This window comes from Idiotropiscis lumnitzeri, chromosome 8, assembly GCF_059441095.1.
Source record: "Idiotropiscis lumnitzeri isolate Australia: NSW breed Sydney's pygmy pipehorse chromosome 8, RoL_Ilum_1.0, whole genome shotgun sequence".
NCBI lineage: Eukaryota > Metazoa > Chordata > Actinopteri > Syngnathiformes > Syngnathidae > Idiotropiscis > Idiotropiscis lumnitzeri.
Window position 1 is genome coordinate 19756061 of NC_142398.1, and position 23282 is coordinate 19779342.

General features: G+C 42.0%; 2 protein-coding genes across 5 annotated transcripts; both read left to right on the forward strand.

The window, feature by feature from the left end:
- Positions 1-934: 934 nt before the first annotated feature.
- cep170ab (centrosomal protein 170Ab) lies at positions 935-11989 on the forward strand. 3 transcript variants are annotated; one of them, XM_088303488.1, is made up of 19 exons: positions 935-1049; positions 2203-2348; positions 2422-2511; positions 3310-3388; positions 3545-3603; positions 4104-4263; positions 4477-4608; positions 4796-5248; positions 5327-5697; positions 5774-5899; positions 6470-6599; positions 6735-8129; positions 8283-8517; positions 8863-8971; positions 9081-9236; positions 9369-9457; positions 9602-9695; positions 10481-10532; positions 10992-11989. In XM_088303488.1, exons 2-19 carry the CDS (start codon positions 2244-2246, stop codon positions 11228-11230), a joined length of 4074 nt encoding a protein of 1357 aa, XP_088159614.1. In that variant the 5' UTR covers positions 935-1049; positions 2203-2243; the 3' UTR covers positions 11231-11989. The 3 variants fall into 3 exon arrangements, with proteins under 3 accessions (XP_088159614.1, XP_088159617.1, XP_088159615.1); XM_088303491.1 differs by having other exon boundaries at positions 8863-8968; XM_088303489.1 differs by having other exon boundaries at positions 6738-8129.
- A 1903-nt stretch (positions 11990-13892) lies between these two features.
- Positions 13893-22845, forward strand: pld5 (phospholipase D family member 5). 2 transcript variants are annotated; one of them, XM_088302785.1, is made up of 10 exons: positions 13893-14189; positions 18747-18883; positions 18962-19145; positions 19321-19429; positions 19506-19633; positions 20236-20433; positions 21090-21241; positions 21385-21550; positions 21651-21741; positions 22012-22845. In XM_088302785.1, the coding sequence occupies exons 1-10, from the start codon at positions 14031-14033 to the stop codon at positions 22248-22250; spliced, it is 1563 nt and encodes a 520-aa protein (XP_088158911.1). In that variant the 5' UTR covers positions 13893-14030; the 3' UTR covers positions 22251-22845. The 2 variants fall into 2 exon arrangements, with proteins under 2 accessions (XP_088158911.1, XP_088158912.1); XM_088302786.1 differs by lacking the exon at positions 13893-14189 and adding an exon at positions 16982-17233.
- Positions 22846-23282: the final 437 nt, after the last annotated feature.

Here is a 23282-nt window from a genome sequence, read left to right on the forward strand (position 1 = left end):
GCTGCTGATCAATCATTATGTTGAATTGAAATGTGAAATTTACAAAGAAACTTGGAAATTGTCTAAACATGGACAAAACTCAAGTATGTTATCATGTCTTTTATCTTGCTGAAAAATGCCCAGCTTGGTCATTGTTGACACAAGAGCTGGATGAAAAGAAAATGTTGCCAGGGCAGTACAGCTCAGGTTTGATTAGCACCGTCAGAGAAGTTCAAATTGAAAAATGTAATTATATTGCAGGAGTAATTTGCGTTTGTTGTATTTCATAACTGTACCAAATTGCGCGTAAGATGTTTCTAATATATAGTATGCAATATTTTACGCCTGGCGTTTATTAAATAAAATGATAAAAAAAACTTTTCAGAATATATTTAGAAATAAGGTTTAAGATTGTAGTTTACGTATTTTAAGTCCAAATATAGAATTAAAGTTAATATATATATATATGTTTTGTCACATCCAATCACAATTAATGTTGAGAGCTAGAATTGAGCGTTAAGTGCACCCCATATGAAGCTTGATGCTTTGGCGCCATCTAGCGTACGGTTTTGGGAGGTTAAAAATCTGGCCATCAAAATAAAATATATTCTCACATGTTTTTGAATTATGGTCGATAATATTTTATTGTATTATAACATTAAGGGGAGAATAATATATTTCATGATGATTTGTGTATATTTGCTAACAGGAATTTGAAACTACCCAATCAAAGCACCATCTCAAATTCACAGAATTCAATTCACCATTCATAACGTATTATATTACAGTTCTTGCTTTAAGTGTCAATGTAAAATAAAAATAAAAAAAAATAAATGCACTATTTCTTACGTGGACTGATAATATGGGTTGGAGTTTACTTGTCTTTCTCCTGCGACAGAAAGAAACACTGGATCGTGTTCTCCAAGATGAGCACACAGCGCCACCGTGAGGCGAAGGCACAGTAACGCTTACTGGGCTTGGCGGCCAGCACAGAGAAAGAAGCACAAACAGCTTCAGCTTGGTCCATAAATCGAATGCGTATCGGATGGTGATCACCGTGACAGCAGTTGGTGAGTGACATGTATTTTTTTGTTTTTGCCACCAACGTGTCCTGGTCCTGATGCGAGAGGCTCGTTTAGTTTCTCTGGAGGGATGCGGTAAGATGATCATCGCTGTGTATCCGCCTAATGAGAAAGCTAGCCTTGTGTATCCACCATTGTTAGTCAACAGCTCCAGGCAACATTTTTTTTTTTTTACAGTTTTACAACACCTGATGTTTGTACCATCTTCGAAACGAGGCTGCATTTCCATCGCAGCAAGTGTAAACCACGTTATATGTACTCGGATCAATACTGCAGCTCCGGGTAGCTTCCGGATTTAACACAGCGATCAACGCTCGTGTTAATTACTAAACCACGAATAAATAGTGACATGTGACTGTGGTCTTACGTGATTATTAACATCGAATTTTCCTCTGAGGAATATTGTATGCGTCCATGTGAACGATGGCCTAACTGGGCTAATTTTCAGGCGTTGTTATTGGCTGATAAGCCATCAGCTGCCTCCCCCCTCTCTTGCAAGCCTAGTTGATGTGTTGTCATCTTCAGACGAGAGTTTCAGTACATCTCAGCATGGATGTGCAGTCAAGCTTTTAAAGGGGGCAACTAGGCCACTCTAGCCAGGACGCCGCTGCCACACCTCCCCGAGAGGAGGGAGGCAATCAAAATGATGCTCTAAGATCAGACCCAGATACTGCACGGACAAACTTGGACGAAGCTCATGAATTCAGCCATGAGTCAGCAGCAATGAGGCCTGTGTGTCCGTGATGCTATTGTAGCGTTCTGGCTAATTGAGTGAAAATAGAGGCTGCTGTTCTTTTTTAGAAGCGCGTCAAGCGGAGCACAGCGGAGAGTCTAAAAGAAAGACATTTTGCATCTTTCTGACCATGTGTGCAAATGTTTGCTTGGTGGACTTGCTGTGACTCAGCGTAACATTCATCAGAGGTTCAAATGAGCTATTTTTTCTCAGTGTATTGGAGGAAAAACGACTCGTTTTTTAAAAAAAAATCTATTTTATATTAACAATGTATTCATCCACGTGCCCTTGACTCCAAATGAGGGTGTGCCCCATCTCTCGCCCAGAGTCAGCCGTGATAGGCCGAGCGAGGATCTGGGTTACTGTGACATTTTGATTCGATTCAACTCGTCGGTCTTTCATTTTCAGCAGGATGCACTGAAGGTCAAAGGTGATCTCGAAAGGAAACTATGAGTCTGACGTCCTGGTTCCTGGTGAGCGGTAGTGGCACACGCCACCGTCTCCCCAGAGAGATGATCTTCGTGGGGAGGGATGACTGTGAACTCATGCTGCAGGTATAGATTATCGAATTTTGTTATTCCGACGGCGAGATTATTTTTGACTAGCATTGATTTGATGTGATTTTAGTCCCGCAGTGTGGACAAACAACATGCTGTCATCAACTATGAGCCGGATACAGATGAACACAAAGTTAAAGACCTTGGCAGCTTAAACGGGGTAAGATCCTGTTTTGATAACTCTTTGCTCTAATGTTGATTATTTTTATTTTAGATGCATCAACCTTTTACAGCAGGGGTGGGCAAACTTTTTGATTGGCGGGCCACAATGTGTTCTAAAATTTAACAGAGGGGCCGGACCAGAAGCAGATGGATGGAGTGTTTTGGTCACCTCACCTCATCGGAGAAAAAAAAAACAACATTTAATTTTAAATGAAAGTGAACAAAAGCATGACAACAATATATATGTCTTTGAAAAATCACAGTGTTTAGAAAATAAAACATCAACAAGGTTTGTTCAGTTAATTTTTTTCAAGTTCGGCGGGCCGGATTCAAATGTTGAACAAGCCACATGTGGCCCCCGGGCCGTAGTTTGCCCGCGCCTTTTTTACAGTCATGACTTTGTTCTATGGCACATTTAATCGAAACATATTATACTGTGTATATTATAAAAATGATGGAACAATTTCACGATTATTAAAGCCATTTGTATTGAAAATATTTCTCCAATCTACCATGGACGAAGTTTAGAATGAAAATCATAGTATGATTTCTCAGTGCGAGACGTAAAATAACAAAATTACAAGTTTGAGACATACTTTGGAAGTAAATTATGCAAAAATGACCTTTAATTTTTTTTTTTTAGTGCTAATAATTATTGTTGGCGTCCCTGCTGATGATAAGCAGCACTGAAAATTGACAAATGCAAGGATGTAAAGAATTTGTGAGGCAGACTTGTGTTAAAAAAAAAACTGTTTGTAGTATTGAGCCAACCGCATTCTTGCTTTTTTTTTTGCAGACCTTTGTCAATGATGTCAGAGTACAGGAGCAAATGTACGTCACACTGAAGATCGATGACAAACTGAGGTTCGGTTACGATATCCTTTGAGCGTGTTCTGCAGTCTCCTCTTAGGAACAAATGCTCAAAAATGAAAATGCTTCCGTCTCACCACTCGGTTGCACGTCAGATCAGAATATCACGACATGCTTCTCACCGTGAAATACTTGCCGTCTTTCACCTTAACTTGTCCCACATACAAACTTGTTCACTGTCGTTCGTGGGGAGCTGCACATACCTGAAGAAGCTCTGAAGGTGAGACTGAACTCTTGCACAACTCCTCTTGTTGCAAAAAAAAAAAAGGGTTTTGAATTTTAAAATTACGTGAGTTAATCAATACCTGCTTTGGTGTATACTAAGACAGAGTTGAAAGGAAAAGAGGATGGTTCACTCAATGGCCACTTCATTAGGCACTAGGGCTGAGTTTAAAAAAATCGCTAAATCGATTTTAATCGAGTTTCCTTTTTATAGACGATTCATAAAACATATATCGATCCTTTTAATAATGTCTTTTTCCCCATAAATTTACATGACTGCACTCGTCACTGCACGAAAGTAGAGTTTCAAAACAAAATGGCGGAAATTGTTACTTTGTGAAATCCTTGATTGAATTTAAAAGTGAATCAAAAATCGAATCGAATCGGACCCTTGTGTATTGAATCGATTCGAAAAATTTGAATCGATACCCAGCCCTAGGCATTTTTTTTTAAAAATCAGATTTTTTCTCTCATCTTGCTGTTTCCCCCTTCTTCCAGCATGAGAAGTTTAGCAGCCAGCTTCAGCTCAACCAGAGAAGGCCTCTGGAGGGGGAGTCATCCAAATCAGAAGGCAAACCCTCTGAGGCAGCCGCACCGGTGTGCGAGGCAGCCTCTGCTAAACCCAAAGAGCCCAACAGGGTGGAAGAAAAGATGACAGGTCAGTTGCAAGAGACACGGGCTGCAATGCGTTCTGAGTGTTTGCACTGCTTTAGCGTTCTCGTAATCGTGTCAACAACCTTTCCGTATCCCATTAGAGAGCCAACAGTATCAAAAATTTTCATTCCTGTTGTCTGCTTGTCCTTCTGTATTCTTGCGTCGAAGTTGCTGCTTCAACCATGCAAGTCATGATGAAACTTTTTTTTTGTTCTAGATGTAGCGGTTTTGCACAGAGGAACACCGCTTTATGGACAGCCTGCCTGGTGGGGCGATGGAGATGCTGATGATCACTCGAGAAGGCCTGAGGAAAATAATTCTGAGAAGAATCGGGAAAAAAGTCAAACAGGTCCAATACCAAATTAAATACTAATGTACATAACATAACAAGCTTACCTTAAATTCGCTGTCCTTGTTCTATTACTTGTGTGTTACCGGCTTCACAAGTGTAATTTTGATCGATTAATAAATTACAATATGACCAAAGTTTAGAGTGTTACGTATGAACCACCATGCCATTGGCTTTTGCTTGACAGACACAAAGAAGTGTGCCGAAATCCCAAAGTCTGCCCAGCAAATATCCTCCAATCAGGAGCCAAGCTACTTTGAAATCCCAACCAAAGATGCCCCCCGAGAGGGTAAAATGAGTGGTGAGGCCACATCGAGAGATCACGAGGCTGGCACGTCATCTGCTGCGGAGCCTGTCCATGGTCATGCATCCTACACCATCGAATTTGACCCCGGAGCATCGGGGAAAGTGACGGTCAAAGATCGAGTGGCAAAGTTGGGTTTGGACACGAGGCCCCGCCCAAAAAGGGGAGTGGGAGAGGAGCTGAGTCCACTTCAGACAGCCATGGTAGCAGCAGAGGTCAAAGTCGCTGATTGGCTGGCCCAGAATGAGCTGCCTTTGACTGTCAAAGAAACGGTGGCAGAAGATGGCGGGGAAAGTGTCAAGAGTGATGTGCCGGTTCAAATGAGGAGTCTTAAAGGTACTGCATGAACATACGCCAACACCTGAGTGAAACGATGTTCTCGATTTAAGTTTACTTGCCATTCTTCTATGCCAGACAGCAAACACGAAGATGGCACACAGAGCGACTCAGAGAACGCTCTTGGAGAACAACGCAGGGCTGCTGCTCTGGAGGAGCGCCCTTTGGGTCTTTGGGGCGGATCAGGAATGAAAATCAGGGAAGGGCGCGCTAACGTACCTGAGGGGCTCTTTGCCGAGGAAGAAAGTCCAGCTCGCCGACGTAGGTCTTCGAGCACAAAAGTGCCCGTGAGCTTTGTTGAAAGGCAGCGAAACCCCGCACCACATCAACAAAACAGTCGTGATGAGTGCTATCAACACGGAGATGATTGTAGCGACAGAGGAACATACACCATTGAGCTGGAAAATGGAGACCAGGAGGAAGAAGAAGCTCGAAAAATGATTGACAAGGTTCGAAGGAAGACAACACGGAGGATGTCGTTAATTTTAACCGTGCAAATGATTATTTTTCCTTTGTGTATTTTAGGTCTTTGGTGTAGAACTTGAGGCTGTGCATGTTTCCAGAGTGGGAAGTGCAGATCTAAAAGAGAGCTTCCCTTCGCAGAGATCTGTGACAAGAGATAGAGGAAAATCTGGATTCATGGAAACAGAGGTGCAAAAATAAGAGTTCTCATGAAGTGGCTCATCACCCAAAAAAAAAAAAAAAACGTGAATCGTGGTGAAGGGAGTAATATGCTTTATGGCAGGGGGTCCTCAATCCTGTTCCTCGAGAGCCGGTGTCCTGCCTGTTTTCCATCTCTTCCTGTTGCAACACACCTGATTCAAATGATCAGATAACCAGCAACGTCTGCAGATAAAGATCCTGATCAATTGAATCAGGTGTGTTGCAGCAGGGAGTGATGGAAAACCGCCTGGACACCAGCCCTCGAGGAACAGGATTGAAGACCCCTTGCTTTATGGGCTTATTTTCTCCAGGAGCTTAGAAAAGATTATTGAACATTATTGAACAGTTCCAATACCAGTCAGTGTTTGCATATAACAAAAATGTCAGGAAAAGACCTACCAGAACATTATTTCCTCTCTAGATTAAGCTTTAGAGGTCAAAGGTGACATTATTGCGGAGAAAATTTTGAAGTAATTTGTCTCGGTCTAATTACTCCCATCGTGGTTGCAGTTTGCCTTAGATCTTGTTGAGTAGATTTTCCATTGTGTCTTTTTCCAGGTACTGTCTGAGGAACTGATGGTTGGAGGTCCTCGATGGGTCTCACAGTGGGCAGTCCTTGCTGCCAGCCACATAAGGACAGACCCGGAAGGATCGGGTGGTGAGAGTCACAGTTTAGTCACCGACAAAGGTACTGAAGTGGTATAGAGGAGATGGTTGCCCTTTGAATGCAAATTGCAGCAATGCATTTGGTTTAATAAAGCACTACACACACTTTGCATTTGATATTTAATGTTGTTAACACTGTATTTGTTTTTGTTCTCAGCAGACTTTCCTTTAACTGGTCAAAAAGAACATAAAAGAAGAGCTCTGCCCCCGGTGCCTGGTGAGGAAGTTACTCAAGGAAGGAGGAGCCCAACATTTGGCATGGGAGAGAAACAGGACACAGAACTGCAAGAGAAGGAGAGCCAAGAGGGGAAGAGAGTAGTGGGGGAAAATGTTCCTGCTCATGGTAGCCCTAGTCGCTCTTCACCAGCCAAGTCACAGGGCAGCAGTTATGGGAGAGCAAGTCAGACAGGCGCAAAGGCAAAACTACCTCCTCGGCCAAAGACGAGCGGAGAGAGGAGAAAAGAGGAAGTGCAGAGGAGGAGAATGGAAGAGAAAACCAGAGAGGGTGGTGGAAAACCGCTTTTGAGACAGGAGAGTTTTACTGTGGAGAAACCAAGCTCCAACGTACCCATTGATCTGATTCCCCGCATTGATGGACTCACAGGTAGCAGACCCCCTAGTAGGGAGGCTGGCATCGACTGCGACACACTACAGAAAGACTCCGAGGCAGTGGCAGCTTTCTTAGAGACCACTGTATCAGACCAAGGTGATCCGCCAAGTCAGTCCATCGAAGGTTCCATGTCACCAGAATCAGATGTGGACACAACCAGTACGGTAAGCCAAGCTGATGGAGCAAGGAAAATGGTTCAAAAACGGAGAATTCTTGTCGGACAGCAAAAAGAGAAAACCGTTGTGTGCCCAAACAACAAAGGCCCAGCTGCTGGTCGAGAGACACAGGACAAGAGGGTTAAGACCAGAACACATGGTCTTCATCAGCCTTGGACCTCTCAGGACCTCACAGATGATGATGTCAATTCTAACTCACTTCTTTCTGACACCCAGCCTACCACGCAGGAAACCAGAGGTTCACGAGCCAGAACCCAAAAAGAAGGCACTACAGTGGGGGCCAGCACCAAGTCCAGTAGGGCTAAGATCAACCAAGCCCCTGCTTCTTTTCCAACCCCTAAAACCACAAGTGTACCCAAGCCAAGGCCCACAAGGGCATCCATACTGCGGAGAGCCCGACTCGGGGACTCCACGGACACTGAACCTGCTGATTTGGAACGGATGTCTGTGGCCTCTGAGGCCTCTACGACGAGTTCCACATCCAGGACAGGTCTGACAAAAAGAGGAATGTCTAGGATAGAGGCTCTGGCACAGCCAAGGAGACCAAGGGTTGGTTCTCCTTCTGCCCAGAGTGATTCTGAAGCCACCGTGACCAGGAGTAGAGGGTTGGGAGCTCGAAGTACTGTAGGGGATTATGCTATTAGACACGGACTGAGAGGGTCTAATGTGACCTCTCTATGTGGACCCAGAGCCAGGGCAAACAGTGCCTCCAAGCTCCCTGACAAAAGTAAAGCCACCTCCTCATATGGACAGGTCGCACCAGCAGGTATTTGTGAGTTTAAACTACGTATTCGAGGCATACCTTTCACAGATTCGTCCATATTTGTCCAATTAGTCCCTTTTTGATGTTATTATTCAAATCAACAACTGTTTGGATTGTCAAGCATTGTCTTACGCTTCTTTTTTTTTTTTTCCATAGCCGGCACTCGGTGGCGCCGTGTGCCTGTAGAGTATGCCTCCACCTCAGAAGATGAGTACGGTTCCAACCGCCATATGGCCAAACACGGCCAGGCACTGCCAGTTCCGTCCACACGAGTGGCACAGCTCGGAGGCTCGGGGCCAAATGCTCCGAATTCTGTGGGCCTGAAGCCAGCGTCGAGGGATCAGGATGAATATATGAGAGACTGGACAGCACACAGTGAGGAGATCGCCAGGTATGTCGTTTGAGTTTGGAAATATTACATGAAGTAAACTGATGTCATATTTTAGGATAAGATAATGGAAATACGGAAGTCCCTCCTCAGTTTTAACTGACCAGATTAAAACTTTCAGGAATCATAAGAGCCTTGCTGAAGATAATACTGATAATGGGGTGCATATCCCACCTATGCCTTCAGTGAAGTCCTACTTAGTCCGACTTGAATGAATACCCTTGGCCAGACATTTTCTGACTGCCAACATTTCAAAACCAGTTGTTCAATCTTAACCTTGTGTTCTCTATGTGAAATGAAATGATAGGTCGACATTATACAAATGTTTTCTCAATATTTGCCCAACAGGATTAGCCAGGACCTTGCCAAAGACCTAGCAATGCTCGCAAGAGAGATTCACGACGTAGCTGGAGAGATCGACTCAGTGAGCCCTGCAGCCACTGACCCCGTAGTCGTGGTATTGTCCAAATATTTCACAGTTGGATTTAGATTAGATTTAGTTTTAACGCCCATTAAAGGAACAGCTTGAAATAATTGTCATGATCTGAATTTGTATTCTCTAATAGCTGGAGGAATTTGATGACAGCTTGGACCAAGGGGGGGCTTCCACAGATCGTAGCACCGCTCCGGAAGCAAATGGGAAGTCGGTTGAAATGAGACCGAGGTCCTCCGCTTCACAGGGATCTCGATCCATTCGTCGACAAACATGGAACAGCGAGGAAGTAAGTCCACTTTGAATATAGTTTTTCTTTTTCTAATGTTTTGCCGAGATTTAGTTGTGAGCATATCGTGTAGCAGCTAAACAGCTTGTTAATGTTGGTGTACTAAAAAAAAAACATGTTTTAATCCACCAGGCAATTCTAAATAGTTTACTCCTTCCATCTGTGAATCAACTCTCAAATAGAATACGGCAATCTGTGGACAAAACAGTCGGCAAAATCAGGTGAGCATCATACTGCATCACAAGAAGCACTCACCATTGCACATCACCTTAATAAAATTGCGATATTCAATATTCTGACGTCCGTATTAAAAATAATTGAATCTATTTTGCTTTTATCTATGTTTACCGTTTCCTTAATGCCAGGATCCTTTTCAAGGATAAAGACCGGAAATGGGACGAGATTGAGAGTAAACTTCAGGCAGAGCATGACTCCTTGCTGCTGAAGAGCTCTAACAAGGTGACCGTCCTGTCTGCTGCTGACAATTTCATTATTTGATCTCCCCCAATGGAAAAGGACAAAACCAGTCGCATGCTTTGTTCAAACCCGCATTCTTCATTTAATTCAACTTCAATTGTTTCTGGGTTTGCGACGGAATAGTGTACACCAAGTCTTCAATCCTGTTCCCCGAGGTCCTGTCCTTCCCTTGTTTTCCATCGCTCCCTGCCGCAACACACCTGATTCAAATGATCAGAATCGTGATCAAACAGATGTTTTGTAACAGCGGGCGACGGAAAACCGGCAGGACAGCGGACCTCGAGGAACAGGATGGAAGACCCCTGGTGCGTAGTGGTGCTCTGCTGCGATACACTAAACAACCATTTATCGGCTCAGTTCTGTACAGTCGAGAGAGCGAGACGGTTTAACGTTATGTTGTCTGGTATCACTGTGTTATGGATTAATACAATTTGACATCGCCAGAAAGGCAATTTATCGTGGCCTCCGTAATGGGATATGTTGCTTATAATCTGTTTACAGAACTAATCCAATTGCTTTTCACTCAATGGAATTAATGCCGTTCAGTAGAAAATCCCTTCGCTGTAATAGTAAATGCAAAATATTGGATTACTTTTTTTGGCAGTTACCGAAAGTGTTGACAGAATGCATTTGGGTGTAGAGGGACCACGGGGGGGGTGGAATTCTTTAGGGTTCTGTGCAAAATTCCTGCTTGTCTTGATGAGTGTGCACTCATGCACAAACAAGAACAATGATTGTGCTATTTTTCTTGTTTGTTTTTTTACCAGGAGATTTCAACAATCATTCAAGACCTAAAGAGAGTGGAAAGACAACTGCTAGGTATGGTTTGAATAAACGAGTTGCACGGTGGTCCACGATGGTGGCGCTAAACAAAATGCCGCCCATTGATTGGTTGACAGAAACCATCTTCCAAACTTCATAGCAGGGGTCTTCGATCCTGTTCCTCAAGGGTCGGTGTCCTGCCGGTTTTCCATCTCTCCCTGCTGCAACACACCTGAATCAAATAATCAGGATCTAGTTTCTGCAGACCTCGCTGATGATCTGATCATTTGAATCAGGTGTGTTGCAGCAAGGAGCGATGAATGGAAAACAGACCGGACTCCGGCTGACTAAATTCTGTAGGAAGGAATTGATGTATATTTGCCATTTTTATCATTTTGAAAATTAAATGATAAAGTATGTTGATGTTTTTTGCCCTTGAAATAAGGTATGCCTGATGTCACGTCTCGAATTTTATTTGAAAGCACATCATGTTAAATCGTTGTTCCCCTCGACCAGTGATTGACATGATGGTGGACCCAGACGGCACCCTGGATGCTCTGACCACCCTCGGCCTCGGCAGCCCATCGGTTGACCAGAAGGGTCCTGCAGCTCACCAGGCGGACTCAGCGCTTACCTCTGGGGGAGGGGCCTCTTCCGGGGCATTGTTGGACTCAAGTCATGAAGTCGCCGGTGGACTGTCCGAAGGTTTACAGATAGCAGAGCGAGTCACAGGGTGCCCGCACACCAGTGGATAATTGACAACACTTCTAAAATGTGTCCATTATGTCAGACATATCCTGAAGCCCCACGACGCATACCCCATTTTCAAATGATCTGTCAGTATCGATCGTGATAGATTTTTAGATCCGGAAAAGGGACTTGACCCTTCTTTAAGTTTGCTATGGTTGACGTAGTCTGTCTTGATGCAAAAGGATTTCCTTTTTTTGCACAGTTACAATATATCACCCAAAGTCATGTGATTTATAATCTCTTGTCCATTGTCAATGCAAATAAATAGTTTAACTTAATGAGAACGGTTTGTGCAAGATGTCCAAAAAGAATCTACAATGGTACGTTTTTATTTATTTATTTTTTTTTTTTTTGGAGTCTGTGCGTGAAAAGATACGAGATGTACAGTATTTACCTTGTAACGTAACTTTTTCTTGCAGTCAAATCCCAAACTACCACATGCCTTTACCATGTGAAAATATGTGCAACTTGTGTAGAGTAGAAAGTTCCAATGTAGCTCTGAGAAAGATTCTCCTCTCCCTTCTATATTCTGTCACAAGTGCCCTAACTCAAGCAATCATGTCAGTAAAACAGCCAAAATAAAATTAGATAGCAAGATCATAAAAGCAGTTTCTTTGCATATCGACGCTGTCCAATGAAAAACACGTAAGTCCAATTTTTTTACAATTTCACATTAATGGAATGTCTGTAACGCGGAAACCCCATTAATGTAAAAAAAATTTAAAAAATTAAAATTGGACATAAGAGTTTTTTTCCCGACCGCATCGATACTGTATGTCAATTTTGATGTGTAAAGGCTGAGGGAATGCTCCTTACAATGCTCCATTCTTGGCGGTTTGCCAAAAATTATGCAGGGTTGCAATCATTTTATTTTCTACTCCAGTGTTGTGTTTGAACCAGCAAAGACAGGGTCTACCTCCGAGTCCTGCAGTGGCATTTCTGCAACGATGCAAAGGAGGGATGGACGGTGTTTCATCATTTTATCGTTTACACATGAATGTAACCTGATCAAATTCTACCTAACGAATTTAACATCGCATTACTAACTGCGTTTTGTGATCCGCTTTCGTTACTTTGTTTGTGGATGATTTTGACAAAAGTTTGGTTTGAATGCTTTGTAAAACAAACAACAAAAAAAAACTTTTTAATGATTTTAGTATAATTGTTAACTTCACAATACCTGTGCATTGTTTGCCTTGTTTCCAATAAAATGCATGATAATCCTACTTTTATTTGAAATAATAGATTATTTTGTCAGTGACGGTGGAAAAAATAGGACAACAAAATGACCATTGGACCTCACCAGCGAAGACCCAACAACGACGTCTAACTTCATTTGACATCACAAAGCCCACATAGACAGGTAAGGTAACGTCTCTGCACCCACCCCCATTTAATAACGAGGAACTTTTTCATTGAGTGCCACATCCAGGATAATCCTAGAAGGACTGAGCTATTGGTCACATCACTACTTGTGTGCCAGTTGTTGTGGCCTTTCGACTCAGATTCGGTAATTCATTCATGGGTTTGGCAATTTTCATCGATTTCACTCTTGGTTGAGTGATGGCATTGGCACCTGCCTTGTCAAAACAGCAACACCCAGTGTCAAGACGAATACACCGCAGCGGAAGTTTGTTGTTAGTTTTTGCATTTGCCAAAATTATTCATTTAGTTGTTTACCCCTGACCAAACCGGAAAACCCATTAAAATTATTATTATTATTATCATTATTATTATTATTATTAATAATAGTAATAATAATAATAATATCATGTTTCTTATGTTTTACTTCCAAATTCCAGATTAAATTAGCATTGCAGTGAAAAACTCATTTTACGGGTTTCAGTTGGCTTTAAGACACTGTGAAATTAAATACATTTGTAAAAAATCTAAACATTTTAAGCAACATTGTTTTGGCCATAAAAAATAAATAAATAAATAAAAATATAGGAACTGTTTTGTTCGCAACCGCTCATTCAAGTGGTCGACACTGTACTTAAATTCATTTGAACAATGTTGCCGTCTTGGTAAAATTCAACAGCTGTAAAAATAAAAATAAAAATGTAGATGTGGCCACTCCTGCCAGCGAGTGAACATGGGTGGTCCGAGCCACCGCTGGCCACCATTTAGCTCCGCCCCTGTACTACTACTGGTTACTATTTCTTTTTTTCTGTAGCAAGATCACAGTCAGTCTCTGTTTCCACAGCGTGCGAGTGCCTCTTTGACCAGCACCTTTTTGTTGTTATAAATTATGCAGGCTTTAAAAATCTCAAACCACCTCAGCAGGCATATGTTGGTTTGTTTGTTTTCCCTGTACTTTCTCCTCTGCAGTTCAGTATTTGAGAAATCAAATTTCCTAGTTGCACTTAAGTGAGTCTGTTATGTTCTAAAACGCCTATGAGATGTTTCTCAATCCGATTAAGCTCCACTTTCTGCGAGCACAACCTCTCCTGTTGCGTTTTGATCGTGTCCAGAGGCCCATTCAACGCTCCTCCCTTCCTTGTTTGTAGACCAATGAGATACGCGTACGAACACACGCGGCGTCCCTCCTTAACAAGTATGAGGAGTGTGAGAAGGCGTTGGTGCTCTGGCCACAAGCAGAGCACAGGGGAGCGCTACGGCTTGCAAGTCAGATAGCTCATGGAAAGACCCCCCCCCCCCCCCCCCCCCCCCAAAAAAAAAAAAGCAAGTGCAGCTCTAAATGACAGAAAAGAGAAGGACGTGTCAGCATCTCGCTGTTAAGGTAGCTTGAGGCGGACTGTCTGTGGCCCCCGCAAGCAGGACAAACACAGACACACTCCATCAATGGAACTGTCAACTAATCCAAGGTCGAGGGGGCACGAGGAGGCTCCCCCAGCACTGCTGCCTGATCTGTCCCAAGTGAAAAGCAGCAGCTTCAGTGCTGCCCAACAACAGGGCTACTCTGCAACCATCTTTCTGCGGCGTAAAGACAGACTAGAGAAGGTAAGACAAAAGCTTCAAACTTTTTTTTTTTTTACTTTCAAGTGAATCAATAACATTTTGTCAAGTCGATCACTTTTAAAATGTATCTGGTAACATGAAGAAAGCAAGTTGGGATTGTCGCCGCTGTTCGAAGGATTCCCGAAGTGTTTAAGGGTGTAAAACTAGTTGGACAGTTCAGACAGTATCAAAGTGCAACTTGGCGTTAGGTTTACATCCATTGGAAGTAGTGATGGGTTGATGAAGCTTCAAATCTGCTTCATGAACCAGTTGTAGTATTTTTGGACTCCAATAGATGGACGTTGGGCTGAAAGCACACTGACTTGACATTTTTTTAAAGCCTTTATTTAAACCAACAGTGCCATCTAGAGGACACAAAAATACAACAACTGGTTCATAAAGCAAATTTGAAGCTTCATTTTCCCATCACTAATTGGAAGTGCTGCTAATGTCTTTGGGGCGTCAAATCCAGCACAGTAGAAATATAACACAAGACGGGAGGCCGAGCTCTGTTGTCACAGATGAGGAATGGATCACGAATTTCCTCATTGCTACCGTACATCAAGTGTGCACACAAAGGAAAACGCAGGATAGATCACCTATTCAAGCTGCTCTTATGTATGCAATCCAATATTTGCAAAACCCTACATTAATTATACAGAATATTACTATCAAATATTTAAATATTTACTTGGACAAAAAAAATTGTAACGTTTTTACACTCAGAAAGTAAATTTTATGAGGAGAGTTAGAGTAAATTTTACTTGCACAATATTTTTTATTTTATTTTTATTTTTTTTAAAAAGTCACTCAAAAGTTGAGGAACGAACCCTCAGTTTGCGAGACAGCCGCTCAACCACCCGACGGCCTTGGAAGTGCGAGCAATGACACCAGCAATACGCTAAAACTAAAATCTACATTTGAATTTCCGAGTGAAAAACTCGACAATTGTTTTTTTGTCCAAGTAATTATCACTCGCATTTTTTTTTTCTTTGTATACGCCTAACATACTTGCTCGTTGTGGCTTAATGTGTGGTGGTAATGTAAAGCTCTCAAAAGGCTTAATGCATTCCATTAAGCATTCTTCTTGAAGTATTAATCATTTAACATGAAAAGGAAAATTCACGCCATGTTCTCCACAAGAGGACACATCGGGCTGGTATTAATGATACTTTTTTTTTTTTTTTTTTTTTGACCTACTGAGAAACGACTGCCTTTTCTTACAATAGCAAAAAAAAATGCAGTACAACGCTTTTAAATGGCCAAGCCTGTGTGCATCGAGTGAAATGTTGTGCTTATCCACCCAGAGATGACATCAAGATTGATGATGGCTGCTTTCAGTAAATCGAGCTGACCGGAGCCTGTGATGATGCTTTTCACTGAACAAGTCTGCTGTGGTCAGACACACAGACAGGATCTTATTTTTTTTATTTTACTGCTCGATCCCAAACTAAAGCATTTGGCTCGTGGCCCCGCTGCATATCTACATGGCATTGTGCCCAGTCAGCCTTCACTTAGTGTATCATTTTGACTTTGATATTACAGTAACATAGAAAGGAAAAAAAAAAAAAGAAAAAACTTCCTGAGATTGCACTGCAACCAGCCGCTGAGCCTCCGGTGTGAAGGTGAGACAACCAACAGTGAAACGTCCTTCACGGGCTTCCGCCGAGGTGTTTTTGATGGGAGGAAAGTAACTGCTCTTTTTCAAAGCAAGTTTTAAAGACGAATTAAAAAAAAAAAATAGAAAATGATCAGGCAAAAAACAATGATCATCTTTTATTAAACATTTTTGTACCGAGCAAATGGATTCTTTTGTAGCTACAAAGTTTATATTTGCAAAAGTCGCAGGTTTGGGTAAATAGCACAAAAAAAAAAAAAAAATACCAGAATAATCCAAAAATTTTTTCAGCTTTTTGGAAAAGGGACTGACACTTTGTCAAGCCTCTCGCGTAAGTCCTGTCCAGTTTGAGCCTCTCAGCTGAATACAAAGCGTGTGCTGATGCAGCTTTTCGGGGTCACGGAGACACAAAAACTTCCTGAACACAATAAGGTGGCAGCCCTTCATGCGGGAAAGAAAATATAAATATATATATAAATAATAAGAAAAATGATGGGGAATGCAAATTAATATATATATATATATATATATATATATTTTTTTTTTTTTTTATTATTATTATTTTTCTTTTTTTTTTTTTAACAGTCGTTATCTTATTGTACCGCCATTAGGCATTTTCGCAACTTCCGGTAAATCATTTGATATTTTTTGTCCTTTCTCACAAGGTCAAAATTCCTGTTTCTCCTCAAACCAGTTTGCCGAGCTCGGGCTGCTCGAGGTCAGGCGCAACAGGTCATTTGCTCTCATTCTGTCTGTCAAGCAAAGGGCACTCACATCCAGCACAAGTGAGTGACTGTGTGACAAAAAGCGCCACGATGCATTTCATGGTGCTGCTTTGCTCACTCAAAGCCGGCCTCGGTGAGCGAGAGGAATCGGGATATTATTGGCTCATTTGCATACTAAACCGTGATTGGGTGATTACTTCTTGTGCGCATTTGATTTGAGGGGGCAAGTCCCCTTTCTCCCACCTGCGTGAAGCCGGCCCTGGTTTGTACAGCCTTCCTGACAGGTGTGTGCCAATTTAGGCTGGATCATGGTGTAGATACAAGATTAAAAAGGGAGGGGGGGGGGGGGGTTAGGGGTGGCGGGACTGGGGCTGTTGGCATTCTAAACAGCAGCTTTGCATCGGTGGTTTGAACAAGAGGGATTAGTCTGTCTCCATCTCTCCCTCAGTTGAGTCAGCATGGAGCTGCACACTTGCTCATTGTCGACTGCTCACACACACACACGCGCGCGCACGCCGACGAACGCACACACACTCGCAAACATCACCCCAGGACGTCAATGAAACGGATGCATGTTGAAGTGTGAAAGCATGAGTATGGATCAGAGTGAACGGAGAGACCCAAACGGCACATCCACTGATGTCACCGAAGTTTGAAGGAGTGCAGCTCTCATGGCCGGACCGACCGCAAAGGAACCCGTAAAGGTGACGTTCCCAAACGCCACGTTCATATGTGCATGTTTTTAAGATGTAAAATCTCAATTTCATTGTTTCTGTGGTGATTATTGCGCTTAAATGTCACCGTGAATGTCCGGACTGTGTTTTGAATATGATATAAGTTTGTGTAATACAATCAGCAACTCACATTTATTTCCATAATCAATTTCCTTTAGGTGAGTTTTGGATGATTCAGCAGAAAAATAACCTTTACAACCTCCCAGGGATCGGTGGAACTTTTCTTCAGCGGGATTTCTTATGCATATCTGCATGTCAAACACGGTCTTTTCTTCTGGTCAGACGAATAAAAATCTCGGGGTCTCGGTGGGCATTAAAGGAGAGTACAGAACGCGCAATGTGCTGCAGCAGCCTTATTATCTGAGGCAGAGGACAGACGAGAGGGAAGAGAAGAAAATTAGACATTGTCCTGAGACTGTTGGAAGAAAAGGTGAAGGATAGACATCTTGAGAGACACCTCAAATTCAAAAGTATAAAAAGTTGAGGAAACACAGCCACCCAAAAAATATTTTCTCATCTGCCACATTGGGAAAACCCAGTTAATATCAAGAGATTTTTAAACGTCACATATTATAGTACTATATTGTTGTTTTATGAGATCAATCTAATTGAAGGCAAAAAAAAAAAAAACGGTTTGATTACTGTAATTTCTAGAAGCACACCCGTATATAAGCCGCAGCAGCAAAAGAAAAAATGAAATACGAACCGCACCAGGCTATTTTCTCTGTTGAAAAAAAATATGTTTTTTACTGCATGTACTGAACGATTTTGTCCTGTGAATGCACACAAAGGTACATAAACAAATTGTTAAAACAGTGCCTTTTAATACGGCAACAACAACTTTGCTAATTAAAACAGAACAGATCCAAGAAAAAAAATAAATCAAGATTTATTTAGCGTATTTTCTGAACTATAGAGCACCCCCTAGTGGTGAAAGGAAAAGCCGCACCGTTGTATTATTTTCAAAGAGCAAAATAAAGACTTTCGAGACGGCATCGGGGCAATAAGTCCGTCTCACACCCCTCGCCCCCCCCCCCCCACACACACACACATCTTTAATACAGCCACAATATACACTCATGTCCACAAATATTACCTTTAATATTCCGAGACAGTGGCCTGGAGCGCGATACAGAGGTCATAAAATCCCTTTCAAGAGGGACATGCTCGAACAACAAAGCTGGCGGAGAAGTCAAATATTGTGAGCTGAACGTCCTCCCTTCATTTGTGAGTGATTTAGTGTTCTTCAGTTTGGTTGTTTTCAAAGCAGCCGTATCGCCTTTTTCCAATACGACATACACAAAGGTTGTTTATTGATCACAAAACCTTCTCAGTGTATCGATTGAGGAAATGAACATTTACGGGCTCATTACTTTCCTTTCCCGAGGCTCCAAAATGAATTCTGTTTCTCCCTTAAAGATGATGATGCATTGTTTTTTTTACCGTATGTGTGTTTGCGTTTGTGCGTCTCCGGCTTGGTCAGTCTCAGCAGAAGTGCGTCGCCATCTTTGCACTGCTCTGCTGCTTTGCCGTGCTCTTGGTGCTTATCTTCTCTTCCGTGGATATTTGGGGGGACAGTGAGGATGGAATCACAGAGGAGAATTGTCGCACTGACTGTCGGTGAGATAAGCCGACATGTGGAATTTCGAAAGCTCAACATAAGAAGAAAGTTGATTTGTTCATGCGCCCGTATTGCAGCGTCGTCCTCGTGGAGACGATCCCAGAGGATCTTAAAGAACTCTTGAACGGCCGTCCTAATTCGCCTCTCTTTGTCGGCTTCCACACTCTGCTGGACCAAGCCAAGCGCTCAGTCGAGGTCGTGTCGCCAGTTTGGAACTTGAGGCCCTCGGAAAAAGAATCTATGCTGGGCAAAGGTCGGCAGGTACAAAGTCACGTGATGATGTCATTTATTTCCGGTACCGCGTGTGTCCAATTGTATTTCCCAAGCGATCCGAAGGGGAAAACTTTAATTATTTGGAAGATTATGTGTCCTCTCGTAATGAGTTTGGACCTGCTGAGATGAAACGATGCCTAAACACTTAATACCGCTTCCTCAGGGTCAACTTTTATTCCAGAGATTGCTCAGTTTGAAATCCCGCGGGGTCAAACTAAAGATTGCGAGCAGTCTGACAAACTCTGCAGAGCAGAAGATTTTGGCAACGCACGGTAAGTCATTGGCAAACTGGCATTCATTGCGGATTTGAATTCTTTCACCCCCTTTTGGCTGTCTCTTCCCGTCTAGACGCAGAGGTTCATTTGGTTAACATGACCGCTTTTACCAGAGGCGGACTCCAGTCCTCATTCTGGATCGTAGATCGGACACACTTTTACGTTGGCAGTGCTGACATGGACTGGAGGTCTTTCTCCAAGGTAACAACAATTGGCGGGGGTTGCGCAAAAATGAAAGGATGGCAACTTTGTAATTAGCAGGGCTGGGCAGTCCACCCCGGGGTCAAAATGGTCTGGCCCTCCAGCCCGGGCGGATGCCCATTTTTGTTGTTTTTTTTTTTGAGAGGGGGGGGCGGGAATTCGGTGGGTGTCAAATTTTCTAAAAAAAAAGTGTTAGATTAACAACATAAGTGTGATGAACCTACTTGCGAAATGGGCAAACCGGCAAAAAAGGGTCAAGTGCCCAGCTCTGCAAACTGACATACAAATGTTAGATGTATTTAATTAATTTGCTGCCATTGACGGCTAAAGACGTCAAAGATTTTTTTTTTTTTTTTTTACTTGGCTGGTATAGTGAATGAGTTAATGGTTGGAAATAAATTCTAAACGTCTTAATTCTCCAACTGTGACTATTAAAGGAAAGAACCTTTCCCTGTGCAAAATGAATGACCATGCAAGAGTATATTTAGAATAATTTAATGTGTCTCGTAAGCAAAGCACATCCACTTGTACGTTCCGTACTCGCTGAGCTGCATCACTTGTGGCTTTTTTGTTGCTTTTTTTTTTTTTTTTTTTTTTTGCAGAGAAAGGAGCTGGGCCTGATGGTGTACAACTGCAGTTGTCTGGCTCTGGACCTCCACCGAGTCTTTTCTTTTTACTGGCAGCTCCATGAGAGGGACTACATCCCCTCAATCTGGTCCAGGAGAGTGACTGCGCTCTACGGGAGACAGCAGGCTCTGGAGCTGGAGCTCAACAATACCCCTGCAGTTGCATTTGTATCTGTAAGACGCTTTACGTGTTTATTGTTCGTTTTTAACCCATTTCTGTGTGTTGGATGGGTATTGGAGGCTTTTTTTTTTTTTTTTTTTTTAATTATTATTTATTATTACTTTCTCAGCAGCACTTTGAAACAGTAATTCATGCCTTCGCCGACTTTATTTTGGAGTCAGTTTTACTCCTGTGGTTGGCTTTGTTATGTTCGGTCACTTAATAAACTAACGGACTATGGTGTAGATCAGGCGTGGGCAAACTATGGCCCGGGGGCCACATGCGGCCCGTTAAACGTTTTAATCCGGCCTGCCGAACGTGAACAAAAATCTAATGAATAAACCTTGTTAATGTTTTATTTTCTAAATACTGTGGCGTGTCAGACATATATTTTGTAGTAATGCTTTTGTTCACTTTCATTTCAAATTAAATGTATTTTCTTTTTCTCCGATGAGGTGAGGTTACCAAAACACTCCAGCCATCTGCTCCTGGTCCACTGTCAAATTTTATTTGGCAATTTACAACAGACACAATGAGAGAGCAAAAAAAAAAAAACATTTCTGTCGTAAGAAAAGTTATCTTCACCATTTTTTTAAAAATGTATTTCATTGCTTGACTTGTGATCTGTGCACATGTCCAATGTCATCTCAGCGGAGTATCTTCTGTGCAGACCTCCCCTGATCTCTTCTGCGCTAAAGAGCGCACCAGAGATGTCGACGCCATCTATCACGTCATGCAGAGTGCCAAGACATTCATCTTCATTTCTGTGATGGACTACCTCCCTCTGGTGAGCAGACGCCTCAGAGGAACCTCGGTCACAAGGTACTGCGCTTTGATATGAAAACATACGCTTCATGTGAGATGGTTTCATGCCGATATGAATACATTTGGACTCCGCTATGAAGATGACCTTGTCTAGTCCATGCAGAGAGGGAGTCGTCTAATTAAAACGGCTTCATCATTAGGTACTGGTCGCTGCTCGACGAGATGATCAGAGAGGCTGTGGTTCTGAGAGGGATCAAAGTTCGCCTGCTCATAAGCTTGTGGAAGAACACCCACCCGCTCACCTTTAACTTTGTGACCTCCCTCAAGTCGCTGTGCATGCAGTTGTACAATTGTTCTCTGGAGGTGGTATGTGCACCCACTCCTCTCTCACTATAGCGGAATTTATGATGTGGTTGATTAATGTTAAATTAAAAAAATAAATAAATAAATCATGATTGTATTTCAGAGGTTTTTCAGACACGGGCAGCAAAAGGATGACATTCAACATGGGCTCAATCACAACAAGTACATGCTGACTGACAATGCTTTATACGTTGGTAAGCAATGCGTTTAGCATTTGTTACATTTAATATTCTTTTAAATGAAAATATTTTTAAAAGAGAAAATGCTACAATGATTTCAGCCTCACATTTTTTTATGCTTCAAGTTAGTATCCTTGCTTACTTTTGAATAGGAAACTGTTAATTTGATCAAATCAATAAATAATCTTGTATCTCATTTAACTCGAGCCGAGTAAAAAAAAATAATAATAATAAATGGCTCGGACCCAAATGAAAATGATTGTCATGGTCACATTCTCTGCTTAGGGAACCATAATTGGGTGGGGAATGAATTTTCCAACAATGGAGGAGTTGGGCTGGTGGTCCAGATGAAAAACGGTGGAGGGAAGATCATTGAACAGGTGAAAGCTGCTTTTGAAAGAGACTGGACTTCACCGTACTCTAAAAATCTGCTGGGGAGCAAAGATCGATACAACAAATACAGACACCTGCACCAAATGGAGACAAAGGAGGAGGTCAAGCGCTATGACCCCTTAGCGTTGTAAATACAGACTACTTTTCTGTAATTCATATTTCATGTGGATATGCTGCACTAAAATGACGAATGGCTTACACTGCACTTTAATTTTCCAATATCCAAATTAATTTATCGACATCATAATGTAACACTATTCAGTAGCTGACTGCATCTTGAAGTGATTATATTACCTGATAATTATCATAATGTTGTACAATGCTGCATGAGATATCTTATTATATAGTTTATTTAAACCAATAAGCAACCCTTTGTCAACCTATATTCTACTAAAAACACCAATGTTGACACACACTGTATCAATCATGCAAAAGCCACACAGAAGTCTCGAATCCAGAACTTCGGAACTGCAAGCCAGGTGGTGTAACCACTAGCACAATGTGCATCCCAGTGCCCTAAATTCCATGTAATTGGTGCAAATGTATTTTTTATTTTTATTTTTTTAGGGTCCCTGTAGTCATGGACCCTCAGAATCACTTCTCCCCTGGCAACCCCCGCTCCCACCTTTATTGTGCCCCTGACTGTAGGTGTTCAAAGCATTTTGTATTTATGTTTTTATTCATTGGGGGGGGGTGCATTTTTATTAATAAATGTCATGAAAAGGATCCAACTCTAACTCTATTTTTAAATCACACATTCAAATGAATCAAAAGGTGAATATGAAAAGGTAGAATGTTTTTTAATCATTTTAGCTTTTTAAGTGGAAGGAAAGGCATGCTCTTAATTAAAATTGTAAATAGGTGTGACATACGTATCATCTGCTAAAAGTGTTTGTGTTCAGTCGGATTTGACATGACGTTCCCAGACTTCAACACAAGGTGGCAGTCGTGGCCCACTTCAGGTGAACCAGCCTTCACATTTTTTTCAGACCAGTACCAATCTAAGTCACTTTATGGGACGCTGCTGTCGTTTGTAGAACAAATTTAACAAATTCGAACAAGGGAGAAAAATGCACATATGATCTATGGAATTTTAAAACTGGGAGTGAAAACTTTTAACATTAATTGTCTTACTTGCGACGATTAAGTTCAATTCGCCATTT